Source organism: Rhinolophus sinicus, linkage group LG04 (assembly GCF_036562045.2).
Source record: "Rhinolophus sinicus isolate RSC01 linkage group LG04, ASM3656204v1, whole genome shotgun sequence".
In the NCBI taxonomy this organism is placed as follows: Eukaryota; Metazoa; Chordata; class Mammalia; order Chiroptera; family Rhinolophidae; genus Rhinolophus; species Rhinolophus sinicus.
In genome coordinates, this window is record NC_133754.1 from 28973719 (window position 1) to 28986433 (window position 12715).

At 38.5% G+C, this 12715-nt stretch overlaps 1 protein-coding gene across 2 annotated transcripts in view; it reads right to left on the bottom strand.

Annotated features, from left to right (window-relative positions):
• Positions 1-12715, bottom strand: part of OBI1 (ORC ubiquitin ligase 1) — a 39660-nt gene that overhangs the window by 25709 nt on the left and 1236 nt on the right. Inside the window, exons 2-3 of one of the 2 annotated variants that reach the window (XM_019742584.2) lie at positions 3725-3860; positions 1332-1423 (exon numbers count right to left, since the gene is read on the bottom strand). In XM_019742584.2, coding sequence (XP_019598143.2) covers positions 1332-1423; positions 3725-3860 — 228 coding nt within the window. Of the gene's footprint in view, positions 1-1331; positions 1576-3724; positions 3861-12715 lie in introns of both variants that reach the window. The other variant, XM_074329417.1, reaches the window with a different exon arrangement.

Genomic DNA, 12715 nt, shown 5'->3' on the forward strand with positions numbered 1-12715 from the left:
GATAAATATTCATTAAGTTTGTAAGAATACATTTTAGAATTAACACAGATAGTACTACTTACTATTTAAATCATAGTTCATTTCAAGTTAAATACAATTATAAAATGAGAAAATCACTTCATTCGTTTGAATTAATACATTAATGAATAAACAAACACAAGCAGAAAAACACATATATGAATGAACATTTATTCAGTCATTTATTTATGCCCTACTCTATTCAAAAAAAATTTGAGGCACCTGAAGTAGTTTTCATGTATGTAGTTTAACTTAAAGATATTTAATATCAAAAGAACAGATTAATAATGTCCCCCTTTTAGTCTACATAAAATGAAAACTGGGCTTAATGTTTACTATTCAAAAGTATATGTATTCTACCAGCATGAGGCTAATTTGGAAAAATTCCATCACCATGTCATATCACCTTCAGAGAAAGAAAACTGTATTATCTTACTTATACGTGGAATCTAAGAAAGTCTAAAATAGAAGCAGAGAGTTATACATTGGTTACCAGGGGTGGGGTGGTGAGGGGAAATGGGGAGGTGGGGTTGAAGGGTACAATGTTGTAATTATGTAGGACAAATAAGTCTGGAGAGGTAATATCCAGCATGATGACTGTGGTTAACAATATGGTGTTGTATACTGGAAATTTGCTAAGAGATTTAAGGTGCTCTTAACCACATGCGCACAAGCACACCCACAAAAGCACAGTAACCTTGTCAGGGGATGGACATGTTAATTGGCTTCACTGATGTAATAATTTCTCTGTGTATATATAGCAAAACATCATGTTATATACCTTAAAAATATACAATTTTTATTAAAAAACACAGTTTTACATGCAAAAAAAAAGAATTAGAAAATACCGTACTTTACACAAAAAATTCTCTCTGCTGGTAGTTGACATAAATATATTTACTTTCAGAACTGATGTGGATTATAATTACCAGTGACTTTATAGGCAAAAACAAAAACAGAATGAGCACTGTAGTCATTATTTACCAGAGCATTCCTAATTTCTTGTGGGGTTTGGACTTTTATAAGAGGTTTTCTTTTATCTCCCAACTTCTTGAGGGAGTAAATACTTACAAAATGATCTATCTGTTGAGGACAAATTTTAAATTAAAAGAAAGAAAAAAAGAAAATGCTTCTATCTGTTTCTTTCCTCTATTTGAAACAGAAAAGGGAAAAAGAATTTATCAAATAAGGCATTTTTAAATTGGCATTAAAATAAGATTTCATTGGATGTTTAAGAAGTCCAGGAACTGAGACAGCTCGGTTTTACCTTGAATTCAATGTTGTCATCATTTTAAATTTTCATTATTATTTACCTCATATTCTTTGTGGAGTAACTCAAGCCTAGTTTTCCGAAGGTGCTTCCGGACTATGTGGCTCAGCATAGGTTCACTTTCACTGGTCCCTCCTACAGGAAAAAAAAATCTAACTTCATTCTCATTTGGGCAGAATGAAAATAAAAATGAACCCTTTTCTTATTGTTTTATACAGTTCTCCAGCTTGATTTCTACTTATATGCATACTTCGGGCTGCCATCTTGGCCTTTTCTCTATCTCAAACCTAAGAAAAGATAAATATCAAATAACATCATGAGAAATACCTTCAGTCAAATACCATGTTGAATTTACTTACCTATGCATCTTATTATAGCAAACTTATGAAGGCAAATACTATATTTTATTAATTATCACATTTAGACTACTGCAAATATTAATACCAGATAATTGTTAAATAATGATAAAACCAATGATTATATGTATATACCGTGTTTCCCCGAAAATACGACGTAGCCAGACCATCAGCTCTAATACGTCTTTCAGAGCAAAAATTAATATAACACCCGGTCTTATAGTAAAATAAGACCGGATCTTATAAACTATAACACAATATAAGACCAGGTCTCATATTATTTTTTGCTCCAAAAGACACATTAGAGCTGATTGTCCAGCTAGGTCTTATTTTCAGGGAAACATGATATATATATATATATATATATATATATATATATATATATATTTATATGTGTATATATGTATATATATTTATATGTGTATATATGTATATATGTTTATATATACCAATAATTACAAAAATAATGTTATCAATAGTATCAATATATATTTCTATATATTTCACATATATATATTATCATAACCAATATATTCATTTAAACATATCTAGGTACTGGTAACACACTAACAGATTAATGTGTGTTTTCACTGATTCTAACAACTCAGTTATAATGGATTATAAATTATTGCATTATCGTCTACCAGTAATGACTCATTACAAACACTCAAAATGAGTTTTTCCTGAGAGCTCTTCACTTATGCTGTGGTGACTTTCTTTATGCTTCTTAGCATCATCATACCAAAGGCATTTTACAGATGTTCTTTTTCAGGATGTTCTATCCAAATGCAAGGGTAGAGGAACTATTTTACTTGAAAGAATTTATGAAAAATCACTTAAAAAACTCGCAGCAGAGAGGTTAACACTGCAGTATGCAGCAGACAGAGAAATATTCCTCTCTCAGACTTCACCCCGTCACCCAAGAAAGAAACCTCGGAGCTATCTCTGCGTCCTCCTTCAGAGCTCTTAGTTCCAAAGTCCCACTGGTTCTTTTATTCTAGTTTATATCTTCTTTTCCCTTTCCATTGTGAAAATCTTATTTAAGTCTATTTCCCCTAATTTGGGACTACTACAATGATTTAAGTTTTCAGAAAAGTGTTTTCTATACATAGCTAATGATATATTTACTTTCAATTTTTCCTAAAGCAAAAACAAATAAAAATAATTTTAATTGTTGCAACCTAAGAAAAATAATTTAGATGAGCAGAACAAAAATCCAACACTAAAAAAGCTCTTTCAATGTTTTTCAAGGATCTTCTAGTTCAATTCTTATCCCCCCTTACCCATACAGCATGGCCCTGAATGTTCTTTGTTTACCTTAATCCAGACTCACATTCTCCCTCACCGAGGCAAGAGCCTCCTCCCTGAAATGCTCGCATCCTGTCTCTCCCCTACAGCCCAACCTACATACCATCACCTGAGTAAGGTTCTTCAAGCATATTTTGGGTCATGTCACTTCCTTGCTCAAAACCATCATGCCCACCTCATCCTTCTCACCCATAGAGCAAGTCCCCGATTGAATTTGTCACTCAAGATTCTCTGCACTGAAGTCTTAATTTACCTTTTCAGTCTTATTTCAGTAGTCAGACCCAAACTATACTGATCATTTCCAACAACATGCTTTATGTTTTCCTACCTCTAAACTTTAGTTCACACTATTTCCTCTGCATAAAATGCCTTCCCTAATCTTTAGAAGTTGAAATTTTATCCATCCTTAAATCTCTATCTTAAAGGCCACCTCTTCATGAAGTTTTTCTCGATGTTCCTAATTGAACCTGCTTGCCTGAACTCTGTGGGTCTTTTCTTGGCCTTTAAACATTTGCTGTTTTAAACTATTAATATTTTGGTCTGCGTGCACAACCTCTACCAGAATGTAAGTTCCAAGAAGCTCTAAGATTTCTCATACTGACTCGTGCTCCTCAGTTCTTCCACTTACGGATGATATAAATGACCAATCCATCCAGTATGATATTGCAAAATAACATCATTGAAAGTTGTCTATTTTGGTCTTCTTCTAAATACACACTATTTACAGACTGTTTCACATCTATTTCTATGTGTTTATAAAATAGGCCCTTACCGATAATCTCTTTGCAAGGATTTTCCGGAGTGATGGGGACTCTGCAAGCTGGACACTGGCTATTATTCTTCAACCACAGATCGATACAAATTGAACAAAATACATGGTTGTTGATGCATATGACAGGCTGGCGCACCTTTGAAAAAAGGAACATTATTTTTAATACAGAGCAACAGTCGTAACTAGAATCCCAGTAGGTTTAGTTAAGAGCAAACGAATTGCTTCTCTAGAGTACAGCAGAGTAAGTTTAGAAGCAGAGTAGCTGCTTCTGCTACCACATTGTTTCTTACCTATGTTTAACAGAGATACTACCTGAGATACCGTCATAGAGACTGAAACTCTTGACATATTATGAAATGGTTTTATTTTATTCCAACCATACTCATAGCCAAAAAGAAAATACATTTTGTTCCATTAAGGCTGGGACAATTTTCCTTTAACTATTCTATTTTAGAATTACGAATGAGGATTGGAAGGGTCTTTTAACACCTTCTGATGCTTGAATCTTTCCCTCAATTCATTCTACTAGTATGTTACAGAGCAACAGCAAATTACATCTTACTAGCATTCACATCTTACCAGAAAATCCCCCAAACCAGAGGCATGAAAGCTAAAACAACCCTAAAAGACATGAGTCCCACTCTCAAGTGGTATATAATCTAAACAGCAAACAATGCTGACAGAAATATTGACATACATCAAATACACAAATCTTTGACTCCATTTAACCAAGTACAAATTAGTAATACTTTATGTGTATATAGTCTTATATTTTACAAAGGGCCTTCACATGCATTTTCTCTCTCTCTCTCTCTCTCTCTCTCTCTCTCTCTGTGTGTTGTTTTTAAATAGTGGCTCGCTCAGTGTTATCTAGGTAGAAAACAGAAAAGAAGTTGCTTGGGTTCTGTACCTGATATTATGCTGTGGTTGTTTATATAGTTATTATCTATCTCCCCCGAAGGAAAATAGAAAAGTTGTTTTAGTTTTCTACCTGATATATATTTATTTACATATTTGTTCTCTATCTCCCCTATTAGAATGAAAGCTCCATGAGGGCAAGACCTTCCTTAGTTTCATTCATTCCTCAATTCCTGGTGCCTAGAAGACAGCCTAATACACGGTAGGTACTCAATAAAGGTTTGGTGAATGAAGTAATTTGCGATTAAGACAGTACTTAACATTCAGTTAGTTGGGGAACTTGACAGAGGGAATAATGACTTAACGTTCTTCGCATAGCACAAATTTAACAATAAAAACAAGCAAAAAAAAGACAGAAATGCTTAGGCTTTCACTTGATTTATGGTAGTTTTACTGTAGGACTTAAAAACGTTTATAGGAATTTTCAGTATTTTGCTGTCCTAATGGTAATAATACTATCGACTGGACGATCACAGGAAAGCAGAGGAAGCAAAGGGAGGAGGAAGAGACAGAACCACCACAGACTGCTTTCCACATGAAAACACTCGTGCTGCTGTATGCCCACCTCAGTATGTGAACACTCAGAATATGAGTAGTCATTAATGTTAAAGAGGTCCCTACCCTCACAGAAATCGCAGACATATGGCGGCCCATGTCAGGCACGTAAGCAGTTCACGTCTCACTACAAAGTGCTTTTGGTCTTGGTCTGCCTTTCCAAACATTTAGATGCTTCCTGGATTACGAACTCTAACAAGAAACTAAACAAAGAAGGTAATTCAACATGGATTTAAACTTCCTCTTGGAGAAACCAATTCTAATCCGTTCAGTTCAACTGACTTGATAGGACTGAAGTAAGTAAATAAATAAATAAGACAGATCAGGAAGCACAACTTCTCAAACTCTTCTTCTAAAGTATTCCTACCAACAGCCAGAAGTGAATGGAGTGTGATTTATAAGAAATACATATGTGTCTGTGTGTGTCATGTGTGCGTGTATATACCAAATATATATATAGTCATTCAGATGACCTAAGTACCATATTCCTCAGATATATTTGGTCTTCATCCAGAGGCCCTGGCTCACAGCTCCCAAAATCCTTGGAATTTTCTAAGTGATGAGAGCAACAATGGCGTCTCTATTAATGAAGAGACTTTCGGATTCCACCCAATGGTGGGGGCTGGCTGCTGGTAGAAGCCAACTTTATGGTTAGAGGTGTCAGTCCTACCCGCTGATTTCCAGGCAGGGGAGAGGGGCTTGAGGTTGAGTTAATCACCAATGGTCAATGACTCAGTCAGTCATGACTTACTTAGTAATGAAGCCTCCATAAAAACCCCAAAGGATAGCCTGTTGGCCTCTTTTGGAGAGTTTCCACATCAGAGAAACAGAACGTTTCCACGTGCCACTGTGCCAGGCCCCAAGCTCCAAGAGGACAGAAGCTCCTTTGTTTGAGCCCTCATCCTATGTGTCTCTTTACCTGGCTACTGATTCGTATTCTTTAATATTCCATGTAATACATTGGTAATCTAGTGGATAAATGGGTTTTCTTTAGTTCTGTAAGCTGTTCGAACAAATTAATCGAACCCCTAGGAGGGGGTCATGGCAACCTCTGATTTACAGTCAGTCAGTCAGAAGTGCAGGGAACAGCCCAGGCTTGGGGCTGGCTTCTAAAAAGTGGATGGTGGTTTTGTGGGACTAAAGCCCTTTACCTGGGGCATCTGATTTTATCTCTGGGTAGATAGTGCCAGAAGAGAGTTGATTTCTCAGACAACCTACTGGCTTCTGAGAAGGGCTTGTTGGTGTGGGGAAGCACACATGTGCGCGCACACACACAGGCTGGAAGCTGGAATTAGGTCTGGGAACTTTCAGGGAGGTATTCCTAGTCAGAGTCTCAAGAGGCAGAAAGCTTGAATTTTCATTGCAGATTCTGTTTTTTTCCCCTAAAAATTCATGTGATTCGAAAGTCTAGACCATATATATCCATGTGTGTTTTAATTTCATCTTTAAGTCATGAGATGTTTTAAGAACAAAGTCTCAAACTGAGTACCAAGAAGATATTGTTGTGTCTGTCCCATAGCTTCCCCAAATACGTGCATGTATCCCCACAAGCACACACCAAATTCCCACAATACTCTTAGAAGTACATATACTCCCAAAATTAAGAAGCTGAGCTAAAGGAAGAAGACTTATCTCCTTGGACTATTAGAGTAGTGATTTAATTTCTTTTTTTAAGTCACGAACCCATCTGAAAATGGATGAAAGTCAATGCTGAAAACCTAAAACTGTGCATATTATTTAAGGGGATTCAAGATGCTCTACCACCCCATGCAGGATTCCCTTATGAGAAGCTCTCATTTAAAGGCAATCAGTATTTTCTATGTAACTGCGCCCACAACAAAGGTTAAATATCTCTCAGTCTGAAAAAAAACATGGTTTTTGGAACAACTCTGTGGTTGGTGCCATCATTAACTAAGGTGAGAAAGACACATGGTGAAACTCAAAATTCTGTCTTGGCCATGTTAAATTTGTGAGGCCACGCTGACTTTCAAGTGGACAAGGCGGGTTCTGAAAATCAATGGCATAAAAAATGATGGCATTTAAACCACAGGACGGGAGGAAAGCCCCTGCATGGGCAGAAAGCTGAGACAGGGCATTCCAGCAAGCAGAGGAAGAGGAGGAGCCAGCAGGGAAAGGAACTAAGGCGGGGCCTGTGGTGGAGGACAGGAGAGTACGGTCTCACAGAAGCTGAGAGAAAAGAAAATTTACGAGGCAGACAGTGGCCAAGAATGTCAAAGATTGAGGACGGACTGAGGGTGATGCGGACAGAGAAGTGGCCATGGGACTTAACAGCATGGAAGTCACTGTGATCGCTCACTGACAAGCAGTGTTTTAGTGAATGGCAGAGATGGAAACGTGATTGGAGATGAAGACAGAGAATATAGACAATTCTGTCATGTTTTGCTGTAAAGGAGAAAACATAAAAATGAGGCCATGTTAAGGAATGCCAATGGGAATGATACAGTAAAGAGAGGCTATTAATGATGGAGAAAGAAGGAGGGGAGGGATGAGAGCCACACAGCCAAGTTCCTAAGTCAAGAGGTGGAATGATGTGTAAAGCACAAGGGGAGATTTTGGTTTGTACAGGGATGAGGGTCTGTTTTCCATTGTAACAGAAGGGAAGACGCAGGGAATGATAATTAACACAAAGGGAGGAGCTGGAAGATCTGCTGATGGAAAGATTAGTGAACTCATGTTGCAGCTGTTTCAATTGCTTATATTTTCTCATTAAATATGAGGTGAGGTTACCAGGTGAAAGTGAGAAGTGGACAGGGATATCAACTTGAAAAAAATAGGAGAATAAAGCAGTTATTTTGAAAAGTGAGAAAATAAACCTACTAGAGATATGTAGCAGGATTGCCAAACACTGATGAGTTCCTATTTGAGGTCTGCGGTTTTGACGGTAAAATAAGACCAATTACTGTGTTGCCCCAAAAATAAGACCTAGCCGGGCAATCAGCTCTAATGCGTCTTGTGGAGCGAAATTAATATAAGACCCGGTCTTATTTTACTATGATACCAGGTATAATATAATATAATATAATATAATATAATATAATATAATATAATATAATACTGGGTCTTATATTAATTTTTGCTCCAAAAGACAGATTAGAGCTGATTGTCCGGCAAGGTCTTGTTTTCGGGGAAACACAGTAACATAGGTGTATATTTTTCTTACCAACTTTTAGGGGCTCAGGTTCAGACAGGAAGTAAATGAGTAGCTGGGTTTACCCAGAGTTGGGGTTTTGCCACGGAGGAAGAAAGAGATAAGGGACTGATGATAATAAATGACCATGGCTAATAAGGGAAATGAGCACTTGAATAGTAATGACAGTGAAAAAGTGAGAGAGTCACAGAGTCAAAGATGGGTCTGGGTGAGGCTGAAATATTGCTGGAGAGTAGGTCTGATCCTCCTTAGGAGGATCCCGTAACTGCCTTAGCCACCACATGTCCAAAACCAAAGCCGCCTCCACATGGTCGCTCCTCTTCCTATACTCCCTCCTGTCTGGTTAATGGCACCACCGCCCACTTACCACTTGGGCTAGAATACTCAGAGCTGTCTCTGACCCTTTTTACTTCTCACCATCCAATCTGTCAACAAATCCTGGTATCATCCATCAAGAGATTTTAAGATAGGACAGTATCTTATGTATCACTAAGTACAATGAATGTAAAATGCTGCCAATTAGAAGTGTAAGATGCTATCACTTGTAGCATACAACCAGACTTCAGAGATGTTACAATGTGGAAAAAGTACATCCCAGAAGAGTTGAAATATGGCAAATCTACCTCTAAATGCTCTTTTACCTATCATCAATGCCTTCTTTTCCATCTTAACCTCAGTGAGTTCAGGTTCTCATTCTTTTATCTCTCATCTATTATAATGACCCCTTCCCAAGCTTCCTTGCTTCCAAATGTTCACTTCCGGTCGCCTTTCATACTGATGCCAGAGCTATCGTCCTAAAATATAGATAAGCAGCTCTCATCGCTCTCCTGCAAAACAGCAATGGTTTTCCCTACTCACAGTTTTAAGTATAGCACTCAAAGAGCAACATACTCTTGTTCTTAAATAGCTATTTCCCTTGATCTGCTATTTCAATACTTGACATAACCTAGAGCAACCGCACAGGCCTAGTTGATGTTCACCAAAAAGAATATGAATAGTGGAGACTTAGCTTGATTTGTTCTGCTTATCTCCAGCTTCCCCAATCAAAACAAAATCTCTCCTACATTTTAAGATGAAAATCAAATGCTATCTCCTCTGCAAGGCCTTACTGATGCTTTTTAGAGGCGACTGGGTCTTTGTCTGATCCTCATAAGGATACTCCTTCTGTACCAACGTAACGTTCACTGCTTTCTGTGTTGTGCTGGGCTTAGAAAACAGTTTACATCCCACCTTCCCTACTGGATTTCCGGCTCCTTGGGGGCAGTGGCAGTGTCCTGCGCAGCTTTGTATCCACCTACAGCTCCTGGTACCATGCCTTGCACATTTTCTAACATTAATAAAAGTGAATTCTGATGTTTTAAAATGAAAGGCTAAGATAATGCTCCTGAAAGCACTTCAAGAAGCAAAAGGTCAACGGCCACTGTGAAACTGAAAAAGCAAAAGTTGAACCTTTCCCTTTAATCTGTCACAATGATACAGAAGAACCACCACAGACAGACTACGTGAATCGAACAGCCACTGGCAATGCCACCTACAGGAGAATGATTTTCACTGTTCAGTATCTGGTATTGTCATTGTATCAGATTTCTAAAACACTTGACTAATTCATTTCTTTGGACCAAGTACTTATCAGATGATGATTTTTAGGTTTAAATTTAGCTTAGGAGAACAGAAACCTATAAAGGAGAAAGAACTATTAAACCAAATTACAGCACTTGTTATTTATTTGACTCTAGGAGCAAAATACAAAAAATCTAGCCCTCCCTCAATTGCTGTCCACCCATCTCCCTCGACCCAGATTCTGCTGTATACAACACCAAAATACACACATAATTTTAATAAGATCTAATTATAGCGGAAATAGTCATCATTTGCCTATGTTATTAGACTTTATATCTAATTTAATCTCAGATGAGCTGTGGTAATAAAACAGTACTCTTACGAAATAAAAATGCAAGATGACAATGGCAAGGGTAAGCGACATGTACAATTCCAAACTCATCTGGAGTAAGCAGGCTGAAATGATATCCTAGGTAATGACCCCTGAGGCCAGTGAGGAGGAGGAGGAGGGAGGGAGTGAGGGAGGGAGTGGGGGAGGGAAGGAGCAGGACTGTGAGAGAAGAGAAAGCCAGGTACGAAAGTGGGCTCTTCTCACTGGAATGGGCCTGAGGGGGGCAGTCCTAGGTGCAGAAAGATTAACCCTATAATCTGTAATTCATCCTTTCATAAAACTGGCCCACATTTGGTTGTCATGGCAAAACACAGACATGGTCAATTAAAGTATTCCATGTAACAACAATTTGGTTTCAGCTTGAATCCTAATTGAAGCGATAAGTGCCTGGAATTATCTAGAGATAAACTGGTCTGCCAGCATTCTGGTGGCAGTACCAAAATGTCCCTTAACAGATATCCTGGGCTAGACCATTCCTTTATTTCTGCTGGCTCACTAATGCAAAGTATGGGAAAAAATTAAGGAGAAAGAGGCAAGACAATGTCATACAGAAATCATCCCATAGGATCTGTGTCTAACTTCTTCAGGCCACATAGAGCTCTTACAACACTGGCAAGATTGATAAACATTAATGGGCAGAGAGAATTCACCTTTATGACTAAGGTAGAGACAGAAGTAGTAAATGCAAAATGTTTCAACTTTCCAATTTTAAGTCCTACATTTGTATTCAAAAAACAAAGCAGTGACCAAATGCATACTTGCTATCTCCACTACCTCCTCTTCATTCTTCCCCCACCCCCTATCCCATCAGTATCTAGATGATCTCTTCAGATTCAGTGCCCCCCACCCCCATCTCTTTTACTGTAATATACACCTTCCCGCCTCCATAGTGACCCTCCAGAAATAATGGCCCCTAATTCTGTTGAACAACCAAAAGTGAAGATTGCTGATGGCAAGATCTGGGGACAGCAAAATCTTGAGGGCAGTACAACAATTATCTGGAAGGGGGACAGGCAAGAAGGACCTTACAGCAGACCTCAGAGGTGGCTGGAGATGCTGTACGTCAGAGAAGTGGAAGTGACATTGGAACATGGCGCTACTCCAGGCCATGGCGTCTCCAGTACCCTACAGCTGTGTGTGTGTGGGAGGGTGAGGGGCACAAGCAAATCAGATTTGCTTCAACTGTACCACAGGCAACAGTCATATGGAACCAGTGAGAACCCCGGGTTGCACTGTGGCAATTCCCAAACAAACCAGGTCTCCCACTGTCAGGAATGCAAGTCATCCAGTCAGTGCAATGGCCTCACAAAGCAAAGGGGAAGAACAGTTACTAGAAGAGGCTGGTTCCCTCAGTTTGAGGGCCTGCCTCAGTGCCCGTAGTAAAGGTTAACATTGATTGAACACTGTTATGTGCCAGACTTTATGCGAAGCACTACATACCAATTACTTCACTTAATCTTCCTCCAAACACAAGGATGGGTATTGATACTATTGCCATTCCCATTTTATGGATAAGGAAAATGCTCTGAGAGAGATCAGTAACTTGTCCTATGTAAGGTCATACAACTAACAGGTGGAAGAGCCTAGATTAGAATTCATGCAGTACGAACACAGAACTCAGGCCGGCCCTCAACCACAACACCATTCTGCCTTCATAGTAGACAGATAAAAATGCCTGGTTACAATTTGTTCATCTTTTATTATCATATTTAATTTGACAATACAGATAACTAATATAGGAAGAAAAAAATAGGACCCCAAAAGGGTCTGCTGTCATGGATGAGCTCAAGTGAGTTTTTGAGACGTAATCTACTCAAGACAATGGTAGCAATAGAGGTTCAAATGGCGGCAACTAAGTCTTAGTCTTATTTTAAAAATGGGGAAATCAGCCCCCTCTATCTTATAGCACTGGTGACAGGAGTGAAAGAATAATGAAATGCATACAAAAGCATTCTGTAATCTGCAAATCACTATATTCTATTAGGTATCATTTTTTTGTTAAACACAAAAAGCATAGGTGTGGAAAATCAACCAGAGAGAACACATTTTCAACACAACTGAAAAAAGCAGCCTATTAACTAATGGAAACTAGAGATAAGGTACACTCTAAGACCGAATGAAATTTATTTCTCAAGGATATTTTTATCAGCCTTTAGGAAATTCACTCAGAATTTAACACATACGTGTGGGTACTCATGGCAAGGGCCAAATGTAGATTGTAGCAAATAGATATATCATCTCCTCCTGCTCCCAGCCATGTACACAGGCAGTGGTAGCAAATGCCAGCTCAAATACCACCCTCCCCCAGGCCCTCCTTGATCTCTCCAGTCGGAATTGATCAAGCCATTCCCTATATGCTCTCACAGCACATTTTGTTGGCGTTTCATTCTGATTGGTA